The sequence below is a fragment of the Haliotis asinina genome, chromosome 6 (assembly GCF_037392515.1).
Source record: "Haliotis asinina isolate JCU_RB_2024 chromosome 6, JCU_Hal_asi_v2, whole genome shotgun sequence".
In the NCBI taxonomy this organism is placed as follows: Eukaryota; Metazoa; Mollusca; class Gastropoda; order Lepetellida; family Haliotidae; genus Haliotis; species Haliotis asinina.
The window spans coordinates 4,972,204-4,988,073 of record NC_090285.1 but is presented as its reverse complement, the minus strand read 5'-3'; the positions used below and the strand labels follow the sequence as shown (position 1 = coordinate 4,988,073).

The 15,870-nt window shown below is 41.7% G+C and overlaps 1 protein-coding gene across 1 annotated transcript; it reads left to right on the top strand.

Moving 5' to 3' along the window:
- The first annotated feature begins 1,163 nt into the window (after nt 1-1,163).
- LOC137286756 (cytochrome P450 2B4-like) lies at nt 1,164-11,342 on the top strand. The gene is made up of 5 exons (XM_067818736.1): nt 1,164-1,494; nt 4,412-4,936; nt 5,376-5,816; nt 6,025-6,199; nt 11,126-11,342. Exons 1-5 carry the CDS (start codon nt 1,164-1,166, stop codon nt 11,340-11,342), a joined length of 1,689 nt encoding a protein of 562 aa, XP_067674837.1.
- Nucleotides 11,343-15,870: the final 4,528 nt, after the last annotated feature.

Genomic DNA, 15,870 nt, shown 5'->3' with positions numbered 1-15,870 from the left:
TACCTCATCATTCCTTGATACAGCTGAAGAAATTTACTTTGGAACATTCAAGACTGAACCCAGTTTCGCCATACATCCATCAGTTTTATGTTAGTGACATGATCTGCACACTGATAATTTAAAACAGATATATATATAAATAATAACGATTAGCAATGTTTACCCAGTTTAGTTTTCCATTTATTTAGCAATTTTCAGTTTCGATTTCATGTAGACTGTACGACGATACATCTAACAGTTTCTCTCAGTTACAGAAGAGGATTGAGACAATAAGTTTCGTACTCTCGCAGATAATAAGTACACATTGTATTCCATGATGTTGGGATGCCTAAATGATTAACATAATTATATAATGATGTATACCAAATCAGACACTCGTCAGCAAAATTAAAAATGAAAACTCAAGAACAACACATATGCTGTCAGGTAGTAAGCTTTCAATACATAGTAAAACTGCTTAGTTATGTAACCAGTTGCAATCTCTACAGATTCTTCCCCAAGGATGAAATGAAAATAGGTGTACGGTATATTCCGTCGGGTAACTGAAATTTGAGTAAAACATCCGTATGGGATAACATCTGTATTCCGAATCAAAAAGGAGTCATATCACGTGCTTGCAGGTTTTCACATTTACAGCAGTAATTTACACCGGGAATCATTACTACATTGTGACCATCTTTTTTGAAAGTAAGGATATTACCTACTCATCAGAAAGGCTTATCAGGATCCTAATACCGATCCACCACCACCCCAACGCCACCACCACCCCACCCTCGGCCTACTACATCACACACACGCACGCACGCATGCACACACGTGTGTTCTTTACTTTAGCAAAAATGTGTGTAAATCTGAGAACCAGGTGATACGTAGATTTCAAAAGTTGCTCATATGGCCTCCGGATGACATGTATATTTCCCAACGTTACTAAATGTGGTTAATATTTTCATTTTGTGTGGTGTCTCTTGAGTCTGTGAGACAGACCTTGGCCTTTTGTGCACATGTGCACGACATGATCACATCGTGACTCGTTCACTCAGTAAGCATTGACAACCTGGGTTTCTAAATCAGTCAGTTGTGGGAATGTGACACTCGACAGTCGCAGTAAGTCTCGCTCTCTCGTGTCAGGTTTTAGAGAGATTGGATATTAACGTACAATCATCATGTGGGATTTTGAAGTTACAACAGTTGCCTTATTTCTGGTCGTGGTGCTGGTAGTGTTATGGCTGTCAATGCGGCGGGCACCTGGACTTCCCCCAGGTCCGCCTCTCCTTCCGTTCCTGGGGAACGCCCTCTCCATGCAGTCTGATTCTCGGGTCTTGTTTAAGAACCTCCGACAGAAGTATGGCGACATTTTCAGTCTGTATGTCTTCCACAAGCCTGTCATCGTCCTCAATGGCTACAACGTCCTTAAAGAAGCCATAGTCAAGGACGCAGACGTCTTCTCCGACAGAGGACACTCGTTTCTGACTGATTTCTACTCCAAAGGAAAAGGTGCGTTCTGTTTATATTTTAGCAAAACTGAAGGTGTTTCACAGTGAATCTAATCAGTGAATCAGGCTCCTGATCAGACGAGGACATGGAATACATGACAGCCACGACAGTCATAATGACTGTTAATTTTGTCGATGATTTTCATTGCTGAAAGCATGCCAATACATTGTAAGCAGAATGTGTGTGGTTCATGATACGATGTTAGTTGTCATTTACCTTATTGCACAGCGTTGTCCACATAAACACTTACACACACGCTTATGAAAGTGAAAATTTTGTGTACACGAACACAAACAACGTGCATTCAATTTTGACACGAACATTGTGACCGTGAATACTACTCCGAATAATGTCCTATGTTCAAGGGCATTAAGATGAAGTGACATTACAGGTCAGTCCATATTTGTTATGTTGTTGATCTTTCCCTGGCATCATCTTCTATGGACGGGCATTATCATCCATATACATGAAGTTAAGACCCGTTTACAGATCGATTTACACCGATCAGGGTATGTATGAAGAATGCAGCACATTCTTTCGCAAATAAAAAGGAAACCTTATGGATGTTCGTTCTGCACATATCACGACAAAAGGAAAATAAAACCCTTCTGAGACTAAATACGTTTATTACATTCTTAGGTCACTGCACAAGTAGTTGCCTTAAACTGTGACATTCTCCACAAGAGAATAAAGATAATCAATGCAACTGTAACCTCAGTGTGCATACAACTGCATGAAAACGTCACACTAAATCACCGAAGCCAAGTTTTCAGGGTTGATTTGAAACCAGAAATGTACTCACAAAATGGCCTTTTCCGTACCTCCACATTGACAGTATAAAGTTCAGCTGTGTTAAATTCAACTTAGCAAGACTTTATATAGCACATTTTAGAACTAAATGCATGCTTTTCATGTGTATAACTCAGGAGCTTTGTTTCCACATTAAGGAGGTGCGTTTGGGAGATTTGTTTCCAGATTAAGGTTAATATAAACCACAAATAACCTTGAGAAAAAAAAGCAAGAAACGTGACAACATTCCTGCCACATATTTTCTATGGGTGACTGTGTTCGGGTGATAAAATCAGATAAATCAAATTTACAGTCGCAAAAGGTTATGTATTCTTTGAATGTTTGCCCATCACTGACATGTAGGCAAAATCGCTATGAAAGATTGATATAGATGTTACACTGAAAATACTCGTTGCTTTATTTGTTTGTAAGCAGGATATTTCCATACTATCATAAACGTTTCGCACGTGCACAACATAAACAGCTAGCAGCAACATACAGCTTACCCATGTTACACTCGGACAGGACTAAACAGCTGACCCATATCATGCCTTTGTGGCACCGTACAGTTGTCACAGGTCATCACTATACAGCTAACCCTGTCATACTTTGGCTGCACTGTACACCTGACCCATGTCATACCCTTTGTGGCAACACGTAGCTGACCCATGTCATACCTTTCTGGCACCGCACAATTGACTCGTGCCATTCTTTGGTAGACCTGTACAACTGATCAATGGCATACATTGGCACCGCTATATTGCTGACCCATGTCATACCTTTCTGGCACCGCACAATTGACTCGTGCCATTCTTTGGTAGACCTGTACAACTGATCAATGGCATACATTGGCACCGCTATATTGCTGATCCATGGCATACCTTGGCAGCACTGTACAGCTCACCCATGTTATACCCAGGTGCCACTATAAAGCTGATCCACATACCTTGGCAGCACTGTACAGCTCACCCATGTTATACCCAGGTGCCACTATAAAGCTGATCCACATACCTTGGCAGCACTGTACAGCTCACCCATGTTATACCCAGGTGCCACTATAAAGCTGATCCACATACCTTGGTGGCACTGTACAGCTCACCCATGTTATACCCAGGTGCCACTATAAAGCTGATCCACATACCTTGGCAGCACTGTACAGCTCACCCATGTTATACCCAGGTGCCACTATAAAGCTGATCCACATACCTTGGCAGCACTGTACAGCTCACCCATGTTATACCCAGGTGCCACTATAAAGCTGATCCACATACCTTGGCAGCACTGTACAGCTCACCCATGTTATACCCAGGTGCCACTATAAAGCTGATCCACATACCTTGGCAGCACTGTACAGCTCACCCATGTTATACCCAGGTGCCACTATAAAGCTGATCCACATACCTTGGCAGCACTGTACAGCTCACCCATGTTATACCCAGGTGCCACTATAAAGCTGATCCACATACCTTGGCAGCACTGTACAGCTCACCCATGTTATACCCAGGTGCCACTATAAAGCTGATCCACATACCTTGGTGGCACAGTACAAATGGCGTACATACAAAGAACCACAAATACCACAGCTTGCATGTATGCACCATTCACCATGGTGGAAGCCAATTTTATGATGTTTCACAATGAAGAGTTTGGGAGATGTATGTGCAAAATATAAAGGTCTGAAACAACAAATAAATGTGAATAAATTAACAAATGTATTCTGAACTAATTACAGAGTAATAAACCGGTATAAAACAAATTCATTACAACTATAACATAATAGCAACATTGTGGCAACAAAGATAGTGATGATAAGATTCACATCGCTGCAACAGTGCTGGATCATTCAAAACAGGCCAAGGCTGAGTAGGCAGGGTGAAACGCGATAACTCCTGGCCTTGAAACGTGAAATGTGAGGTGAACAAAGACCAGATTCAGACCCCGTATAGATGAAAAGTTTCCTCCAATTCTTCAGAACCTTTCTCGATAGTCTTGTCGCCCAGTCTCAATAGAGAAACCGCGGTCTCCACGGCCCTGAACTGATTCATAGCACAAACACCTTGATTCAAATATTACAGCTAAATTTCAACAAGCAAGAGCTGAATTCTATTTCACTCTATTTTTCAAACAGGAATAGTCGGAACTTCTGGGGACTTGTGGCATGAACAGAGGCGTTTTACTCTCAACACTCTGCGAGAGTTTGGGGCTGGAAGAACTATCATGGAGGACAAAATACACGAGGAAATTGCACACTTTGTGTTAGCCGTGGAGGAAAAGAAAGGACAGGGTTTCAATATAGAACGTCTTGTGCAGAACGCCGTGTCAAATGTCATCTGTTCCATTGTCTTTGGCAAACGTTTTGAATATACCGACCCTGTCTTCGTCAGGTTTCTGAAAGCAATGGATGAACTTTTTAAGAATAGCGCAATATCTGGAATACTCAGCGTTTTTCCTGCTGTGCGATATTTGCCTGGTGACCCATTCAAGTTCAGGAAAACAGTGGACAGCATAGATATGGTGGAAAATCTAATGATTAAACCTTCCATTAAGGATCACTTGAAGGATCATGATGAGGAAAATCGGGACGACTTCATCCATGTTTACTTGAAGGAGATTCAACGTCGCCAACAGAAACAAGAAACAACGACATTAGATTGTAAGTGACATTAGGTTTAGATTTAGATATTAGATTATTATCTGCAGATGTTCTTGGGATGTGCATTATTTATTTCCACGACAGAGATATTTGATTTTGAATAGTTTTTTTTCTTTATTTGTTCAAACCTGTAACTAGTACTTCATTTTGGCTTCACGCTGTACAATCCGTATTATTTTACTCATATTCTTAAAGCATGACTTTGCTTTGGCTATTGTTTTTAACTCTGATGAAGAATTTTGTTGGTTCAGTAAACATTTGACAGACTGAGGAAGTTGAACTTTCTTTTGGAATCTACACTGAATCTACACAGAGCGAAGTAAAGGCATGGTTGATTCTGTCACAACATTTTCGCATTTCAACATGTTTTTCGTCGGCATGTAATTGTTGTGTTCGCGGTGATATGGGGGGCATTTGAGCTTATCATTCGTGTTGGCAGTGGAGAATCTGGCGAAGACTGTTGATGATCTGTTCACTGGGGGCTCTGAGACAACGTCCACCACAATACGTTGGGCGCTGGTCTACTTCCTGAACTACCCGGATGTACAAGAGAAGTGCTTCCAGGAGATTCTGGAAAACGTCGGTCAGAGCAGACCACCATCCATGAAAGACAAGACGAACCTTCCTTACGTAGAGGCCACCATTATGGAAACCTTGAGATACGGTAATATTGTTCCTGTTACTATCCCTCACACAGTTCCACACGATGTACAGTTCCGAGGATACACCTTCCCGAAAGGGATCTCAGTCGTATTGAACCTTGATTCAGTCCTCCAAGACAAGGATGTATGGGGAGACCCACAAAACTTTCGGCCGGACCGTTTTCTTGATGGTGAAGGCAAGATTCAGAAGAGAGAGGAATTTATCCCATTTTCTTTGGGTGAGTTATTTACATACGCACGCACCTATACGCTCGGCATCATATAGTAAGCAATAGACCTGTTAACACATGTGCACATACACACGCACACACGTACAGACACGCACACACTCACACACACATGTGTGTGTGTGTGTATATATGTGTGTGTATATAATATATGCATGCATATATTATACGAAGTGAACTTTTGTTTTCATATTTCAAGGTCGAAGGGTTTGCCTGGGGGAGTCAATGGCCCGGATGGAGCTCTTCCTCTTCCTCACCACCATGATTCAGAAGTTCAAGTTCGTCCCAGTGAAAGGGGAAAAGCCTCCACTGGAAGGAATAATGGGGTTATCACTCGCGCCATGTGAATTCCAACTGAAAGCTATTCCCCGAAAGTAATACTGTTCGGATCACCACGGTGACTGAAGTTGTATTGACTGTTGTTATACAAAATGACGCGAATGGCTCACCCTCTTAGTCATTTCATGAAATGACTGAATTATTTCGGTCATTCCACGAAATGACTGATTTCACAATCTGTAAGCATAGATACACCACTAACACACACACACACACACACACACACACACACACACACACACACACACACGCAAAGAAAAATACTTCTTCTGGTTCTTAATTCCACTTCTTAATTACGCTCCAGTACATCGCAATACGTATTCACCAATCGATTAGGGCGCCCTATATCGTTGTTAACTGCCTTGTCTAAGATTATTAGTACATGTATCACTAACAAACTGAAAGCTGTACTTGACCATCTGATACTTGAAATTCAAACAGGCTTCAGCCCTGTCAGATGTATAAGCAAAAAAATTTCTCGCCACATCTATTTTTGTTTGGAGCGGAGATCGTGGATATCGCGAGTCGTGAAAATGTTAATATTAAGGGTATTATTTTGATTTGCAAGGAATATAAACTAGGCCAATATGCTGATGACAACCAGTTCTTTTTGGATGGCTCCGATGTCAGCCTGAAGACTGGATATTCTTTTATTGCATGTCTGGACTAAAAATAAACACAGGCAAGACAAAGGTCCCGTGGATTCGAGCTGTGGCTAACAGTAAAGATATAATATGTAGTGAATTTGGCCTGGACTGGCGCTCAGGGTACTTGAGATTTTTGGTATCGTTTTAAATGCTGATCTGAATGACCTTATGGTTATTAATACCCGGAGAAGGCCAAAAGTTTTATCGAAAATCCTTGGGAATTGGCGAGAAAGAAACATTACTGATAAGACTTCTATCTACTTCAGTACACATTTTACATCGCTTTCTAATCCTCCCTAAAGTTTCCTGGATGGTACTGAAAACATGTTGTTCAGTCTTATCTGGAGTGGTAAACCTGATAAGATTAAGAGGATGAACATGAACAAGGATTACAGGGAAGGAGGAAATAGGATGATTGATTTAAAATCCCTTATTGCTGCATTGTAACAAGGCGCTATTAAGAGGTATATTAACAACGACGTTAATAACCCTTTCAATGTTCTTGTTCATCTGCTTGAGTCTGGCTCAGACATTGATCAGTTCTGCACTGTGGACAACCCATGTTGGAAAGGTGTTCTTCTATAATGAAAGAGAAACAGAAGTCTATTCATAACTGATCAGAATGATCTGTCTCAGATATTCCTTGAGAACCTTTGTCTAAGGGTTCCCTGAGAACCTTTGTCTAAGACTTTTTTTATTCATCCTTTTACCTTAAAAGTTGGTTCGAGTATGGAATAACTGAAGTAAAGGACCTCTGTAATTCTGACGGTCTACCTTCTTCTAATGAGTTCAAGAACCGATATTCAGTTAGTATGGTCAGTTCTATTAATGAGAACCAAAATCCGGGTCGTGACGCAGTGTATGGTCATATTATGCCTCCAAAGGTTGTAGAATGTTCTGTGACAAATTTATTAAATCATGTGAATTACCTGATGTGTGTAGGATGACACTGCCTTGTTACAAATTATAGGAAATGCTCTAATGGTCTATGCTCCGACTTTCTAAAAATGGCCCAATAGATTTATTTCACACGTTGAAAATCTACAGTTCTCTTATCCAATAAATAACCAGTTCCAACATGCAAACCCATGAGTTTGCTGCTGGAGGTCTACTCTCTGTGGCCAGTGTATAACCAGCATTACCCATGGAGTTTGCTGCTGGAATCATGCACTCCCTGGTTTTCTGTATCTGAATTATCTTTGTAGCTGATGTGTAACCAGCTCGAACGTGCATGTAACCCATGGAGTTCGAGTCGTGCATTCCCTGACTTTGTATACCTATAGTTTCACGCTTGCCAGTTTGTAACCAGCTCCAGCATGGAGTCGTGCACTCCATAGCTTATTATACCTATCTAAGATAAATAAAAAAGGTACCTGGTACATTATTCAAGTGCTAGAGATCCATTCAAACCAACTGGTTGAGATTGTTTCCCCAGAAAGTACCCTTGTTGTTGTTTCATTACCAATAAGCAACTATTGATGCCTTTGAAATAAAGTTGATACCACCCAATACTTAAGAGTCTGGGTTATTATGCAATGATAGCATGAACACACTGGAAGAAATTGTGTCAACTATAAAACAGGTGAACATAGATACCTGCGGTCTGTTCTGAACAACAAATTCATCAGGACATCTCGCATCTTCTTGCAGGCATTAAATCAGAGACAGGACTTGGTTTCGACTACATGCGGCTGATACCACAATGCGGTGTCCAGTTTGCTTTGTTTAACAGTATTTGGAAATCGTTTTGAAAGTAGTGATCCTCTGCTTGTCAGACTTATGGCCTTCCGGATGACAGTTTCGGCCAAGGTCGTAGACGTTTTACCTTTCTTACCTTCATATTCCCCATGATGTTCAGTTCCGTGGATCCACCTTCCCTAAATGTGTCTTTATCATAGTCAACAAAACGAACATGTTTGGGGGGTTCGGAAAACTTCAGAACTGTTCCAGACTGTTTCCCTGATAAAGAGGGAAAATAACCAAGAAAGAATTCGCTGTGTTTTCTCTCTGTGAGTGTAGGTAATAGACATTCGTTTCTAACAAAACAGTTTAAGTTCTTGAGAAAATAAACTGTTAGGAAAGAGTGTTGGTATATTTGCAAAGTTAATTATAACACTAAATACAGCCTCCCATTCGTACAGAAATTAGCTGGTTGATCAGATCAGTATTTCGCTTGATGAACCAATGACCCGCATGCTGCTCTTCGCATTGTTTACTGGTATGGTTTACACGTTCAAGATAATACGTAAGTCAAGTCGGAAAGTTCTAGTCGACATCTTCTCATTTTTGTGTCCTTTAGGCACAGTAAACCTTCCAGAAAATGTCCCATCATGAAAGGTCTCCAACGATCAAATCTGTCACATTTGTACAAAAGCACTAATTGCTACTGAAATTCATTATTTTATGGGTACGTCAACAATTTCGTCTCCCATATACACAGCTATGGTGTAGTATTAACCAACATACACTGACACATATTTCAGCTTTGAGAAAGTAAAGGGACAACGGATTCAGTTTCCGCACTTTTTGTCAAGGAGTTTCACCTACGTAAGCCCGCTCTACAAAATTTATCTATCAAAAGAATTATGTTATAAAGCCATTATTTAAAACAAACCCTGGAAAAAGAACTGTCACGGTTTTCATGGCGACCAAGAAAAAAAGTGAAAAAAGTAGGGGAGCCTGAACTTTGAAGTCTGGTAGAAAGAAAACAAATTAAGGAACGTTACAATGACATTCATCTTGTGATTGCAGCATCATTTCACGTTATCACCACACGCACGCACAATGCATGGGAAGCACGTGCACAACGTAGGAGCCTCCTACACGTGCATGGGGTGTCATTATGAATCTGGACACTTTACATGGCAGGTCGAGAAATCACTGTAGACCATGTTTTTCGATAATTTTCTTGCATCTGTGCATGGCCAGGGTTTTCAGGATCAGATCACACACTACTGACTTAAAATTGTACACCTGAAATTTTCATGCCATACTCCAATCACCTACCAAGGGGGATAACTGAACGAACAGCTTTGCTTTGAATGAAATTCATGTGGTGATGCATTCTCAAAACGTCCATTTTTATTGTATCAACATTGATTCAATCACATATATCTCCCAATTTCTACAATCGTACATTGAAAGTACAGTTCCTCTACGTTTTTGAAGAGAATATGCTTATGGTCTAACACTGATGACACGTGCGTGGACAAGCGGGGTAAAAGACTGGCGGCACTCTCGGGTAAATAATATACGCGGTCATGCACAAATTGTATCACATCATGGGAAACAGCTTCAACCACTCAGCGATATGCCGACACTCGCCTCGTATTACACACCTGCTCTAGTTCAGAAACATCGCGAGTTGACCTTCGTGGTGTTAGGTCCAGCTGCAATGGTGTTACCCGATATGCAGTTAGACTCATGGGTATAGCAACGAGACCCACTCCTCCTCACAAAAATAAAAACAATAATTTTCACTGTAATGTCTTTGTCATTCTTGATAGCGATTTCTGCCGGTATGGTTCTGAAAGGAAACTATTCAAAGAAAGCATAACTTCTAGTGACTGTTAAATTGAGTTATCTGATAACATAGGTATCATTACCCGAACACAACCACCCAAACCATCACGTGCAAAATGTGCTACATGAATGTGCTCCACATTTCACACATACAGTCTGACCGGTTAAAACCTACCTGTAATCATTTTTCTGATGCCACATGTGGGTCCGAACTTCATATTTATGGATGATAGTGCCCGCCCGTGGATGAAAGTGCCTGAAAAAGAGTTGTTAATGATGTGTAGATCAACAACATCACACATTTGGACTGGCCTGCACCATCACCTGATCGTAATACTATTGAACATGCTTGGAACATTATAGAAACTCGTGTTAACTGTCTCCATGTTCACTGCCTGACTTGAACTTGAACAAGCGTTACAGAGAGAACTGCAGAGCATTCCATGAAAGCAGCCTTAGTGGTTCATTTCGTCAATGCAAAGATATGTAGAAGATATATACTACTCAAAAAAAAGAAACGCGTAACTGAAAATTGTTATCAGTTTATACACTTAAGGTTCAGTAGTACAGGGTAGTCATGAAGAAAACCTGAATGAACATTAACGGTTCAATGCTGCAAGAAACTGTACGTCACAAATGACAAGTGTTCCAAGGTCAAGGTTGCAGATCTAGAGCAGTCAGTATTTTGTGTCGCCACCATTAGCATCAACGGTTGCTTGGCATAAGCGTCCCATAGACAGAACCAGATTCCGGATGACGTGTCTGGGAATGAGTTGGCACTCATCCCTCAAGGCCACAAACAGAGCAGGTAACGTCTGTAGCTGTCAATCAAGGGCCAATCAAGAACCTGACCGTTGTTCCGAGCAACGAAATCCCTGCGGCCATGCTGAAAAATGACGTTCTGGTGGTTCATAGAAGGAAGAACATGAGGCCTGATGATTTCATCACGGTAACGTTGAACTGTCAAATTGCCCTGGACCTGAATGAGATCTGCCCTGCCACTGTGTGAGAATCCAGCCCAAATCACCACACTTCCATCACCAAGTCTGTCCAATTCCTGTACACAATTTGCAGCGTAGCGTTCGTTACGACTTGATATACACCTGCTCTTCTGTCGGGACGTCGCAGCATTGTTACCGATGTTGACATGTAAGGGCAGGTCCTCGCAAAGGTCGTCTGGAACGAATACCAGCCTCACGTAAGCGGTTCCTGGCGGTCTGATCAGAAATTGCTCTGAGTCCTGGCACTACCGATGTTGTTGAGGATGCCGTGGTGAACCTGTTCCGCAAATGTCGAAGCCGAATAAACCTGTCCTGAGTGGGTGTGGCCACACGGGGCTAACCTGACCTCGGGCGATCACGTGTTGATCCTTGCTGCCGAAAGCGATGCCAAAGTCATGGTATGGTACTCTGTGACACATTCAGTTGCTTTCAATCGCAGGCTGAGACTCCCCAGCCTCCAATTGACGAATCGCATTGTTGCGCTGAGCCTCAGTAAATCTAGGCATGACACCAAATATAAGATTGTCAACTATCGCAAGAGCACTGAACAATCATTTGACCTTCAGCACAAAATTTGGGGAAAGATTTCCCCAAAACCCTCTAAAGAGAATATGAGTCTGCAGTTAGCAGGATCAGCTGCGCTACCCTTTTCGTGAAATGGAATATTTCATGAAATGGAATAATTACTCCCAAAATCCATTCTTTCTGGTAAACGCCAGTATACAGAGTCAAATTAAATAAGCTACATAGTAAATGAAGACACTTTTGTGGAGCATCCTTAAAAAATTCAATCCGTATTCCAGTTATCCGCATCATTAAGTGCATGACATGTTTCTTGCAGAGTACTATCACTGTCTACGTTATCAATCGTTTCAAGATCAAATGATCAGTTAATGCCTTTACAAAGTTCTCAACATAATCATAAAAATCCTTCTCGTCTGGTCGGCTTGTTATGTACCACCGAACACACTTTAAAAATGAGTTATCCGTATTCAAGTGTTCATTTTTGTTTTTAGCGAGAATGTTATATGAACATAGACCACTGGTATAAATTTCGCCATTCTTTCGACTCACGTGCAGTTGCTTCCTGTGCAAAGTCCATTCTCTTCCCACAGTGGTAACTTGTCACATCTTCGTATGTAACCTTTCATAGTGCGAGTATTCAAGACTAGTGATTGGAGGCAATCAGATTTAGTAGTGCAGTCAGCGACTTTGTTTCAAAAGTGATCGTTCGAAAGATCTCGGTAATTTCTGTGAAAACTAGAACCTCTTCCCGAGCGCGATACTCGAATGTTTCTTCTAGACAGAACTCAATTATGCCTTTTATATTTCTCCACATTGCTTGCAATCTAAGTCGATGTAACACGTGTTCTGATTGGACAGATAAAAAGGGAGATAAATCTGACATATTTTGCCGCTAAGGGATTTTATGAGAACTGCGAAATATGGCCGTATTAGAACAGAGGTTCGTAGGAAGATATGACAAGTAACCTCTGTGGGAACGGAATGGGTCAAGTCATGGAGTTTTCAGAATCCTGTAGAATAATGACAGTGCGGTATTCTGGCCATGGGCCTCATCCCAAACGATATGTAAAGGACCAACCTGATCAATTATGACACTGCTGAATGTCTCTTCAAAGTTTGGAATGTTTTTAATGGTACAGTTGGTATTTTGCCATCCGTTTCGTAGAAATGATAGATGCTGCAAAGTTTTATCAACATCATACCACAAATTAGGCCAAAGGAATCTAGAAAACATTTGCCACATGTTTTGTTAGATCCATTTATGATCAAAATGGCGGCCTCATCAAAGGCTCAGCAAAACTAATATCAAACTGGAACCGTGTCAGCTTCTAAAGAATTCCCTATCTGGGATTTAAGTTGTAAATATATGACTAATCAGAAAGACGCTATGGTACATTGTATATGTTACAGTCAGGTTGTGCAATCAGTCATTTCGTAAAATGACTAAGAGGGCCAGCCATTTTGCGTCATTTTGACACTTTGACACTTGCAGTGTCGAAAGCAGCCACACCAGACAATAACTGTGTACTGGTTGTTGTTACACTAAATGACATGAAATGGCTCGCCCTCTTAGTTATTTCACGAAATGACCGGCATTTTTAGTCATTTCACGAAATGACTGGTTTCACAATCTGACTGTAACATGTGGTAACCGATTTCACAATGTGCATCAGTGTATGAAGTAATGACAAAGAGTGAGGGTCCATCCACCCTAAGCATATGACTGGTGTGACAATAGGGGATAAGGGGGCAATTCACCTAGACACAACTAACCTAAGCAGGATATAGGATTAGAATTCGAACTTTCTCATTCATTGGAACAGTTGTCCTACCAAAATCAGCATTAAACATGACATTTGGAACACAGTTATACCTCAATGATCAGTTTCATCTGAAGTCCCTGAATGCACTGTAGCTAGACACAAAACCACTGTGCCGACGTTGCACTGGTCATAGTGCAGTAAATAGATCATTAGCGTGAAACGTCTTATAGGAATTTACCTTGGAAAAGATAAGAGTCTCTCATAATAGTGTCATGGCGAATGAATATTGTTTTTATATAACAATAATAGGTTGCCGTCTCTTAATGAGATCGTCGGGGCGGCGTGGTAGCCCTATGGTTAAAGCATTGGCTTGTCATGTCGGAGGCCACGTTTCGATCCATTCCTAATGTCTCCCGCCACAATATTGCTGGAATATTGCTAAAGGCGGCGTAAAACCCAACTCGCTCACACACTAAAGAGTTTGCTTGCTTCTGAGAAATACAACTTTCCTCCAACGACACCTTAGACAATGACGTATTTGTTTCCCTGGTATCGAAAGACACGCTCATACAACAATAGTCTTTGAAAAACGTCGTCTGGACCAAACAACCCAGTGGTTGATGCCATGAGCATCGATCTACGTATTCAGGGAACGATGAAATGAAGCTTTCGATCGATTATACACTTACAATGCATAATACTTTCTGAAGACGAATCTTTCGTGAATTTCTGCACCGAACTGATCATATTTCGACACAATTTAAATGTGGGTATTTCATTGCTGAAGTCAAATCCATACCCTGTCGCGATACATATGGAAGTTTAAGTATCGTAGTATCGCTTGAGTTAAAAGTGTAAATGAAGGCGCTTCTTTATATGCATTCATTGAGCAAAATTTCAGCTATATGGCGACGGCATGTAAATAATCAAGAGTAAGACCAGACAATTCGGTGATCAATAGCATGAGCATCGACCTTCGCATTTTGGAACCAATGACGTGTCAACCAATTCAACGAGCCCTACTTCTCAATCGCGTTAGTCGCCTCTTACGACAAGCATAGTCGCCTTTTGTTGGAAGCATGGGTTGCAGACGACATATTCGACCCCTGAAGACATATTCTACACGGGTCTCCTCCCTGGTGGAGGCACCTTGGTTCAGGTCCCAAGGTGGGCACACTTGCGTAGCACTCTTAGACGAGGTTTCTAGATCCACATTGTGTCAGTTCACCCAGCTGTAAAATGGGTGCCCGTGGGCATGTGCTGGTACTGTGAGTGTTCAGTTCATTGTGTCTACGAGACAGCATAGCTGTATGATCCCCAGTGAGCTGAAGAAGCATTGGGAAGTATGATAGCGTCCTTTGACTGGAGGTTAGTAATGTACATTGTGCCATGAGCAAGCAATGTGCCTGGATATGAGCTCCATATAAGCGGACTATTACTATATTACCATTATAACTAACTTCATTCCCCTTCCCTCTCTGCTACCCTCTGACCTCCGCTGAACCAAATACCCACATGTACAATGCCCCTGACAGGTTATACCCATTAAATGAGCTGATTGCCAGCTTGGGTGCCCAGTGGGGTTGAGTGGCTCCTTCCAAGGGGAGTTATGAATCATGATAAAAAACACGGGTCTTGTAGAGTGTCTAACCTGTGTAAAGCTGCACAGCGCACTGTAGCTAAGGTTCAGAGGAAAATTGAGTTATGAGCTAATTAGTTAAAGCCGCTTTTAGCAGTATTCCGCTTACATCACGTCGTTAGATCAATGTAGGAGGGCTCAAACTTTACCATTATGATGAAAGAAACGTGGTGGCGACAAACCTAGAAACGAACTTATAGCAAACCAGGATCCGAAACAAAACTCATAGGTTTCATAGGTGTGCTCAAGGGACGCAACTCTACACCGCGAATAGCTGCAACTTAGACGACTGGATCACATGTCATTATGATACATAGTCTTGCTCTCTCCAGTCAGCTTTCACACAGGTTGGAAACCAGCGCACAATCATCATGTGGGATTCTGGATTTACAACAGTTGCCTTATTTCTGGTTGGCACCCGTGAACAGCCACCTCCTCTTGGTGGGTGCTGGGTAACGCTAAGAGCTGTTCAAACCCCCGTGTGGACCCGGGTCAAATAGGTCCATAGCACCCCATTGCTGGTCGCAAGGAGCGACCGAATTGGGCAACCTGTTTGCCGTGGGTTGCGTCCCGTGTCGGTGGAGGACGGTTGTCTGGTGGTTGAGGGCA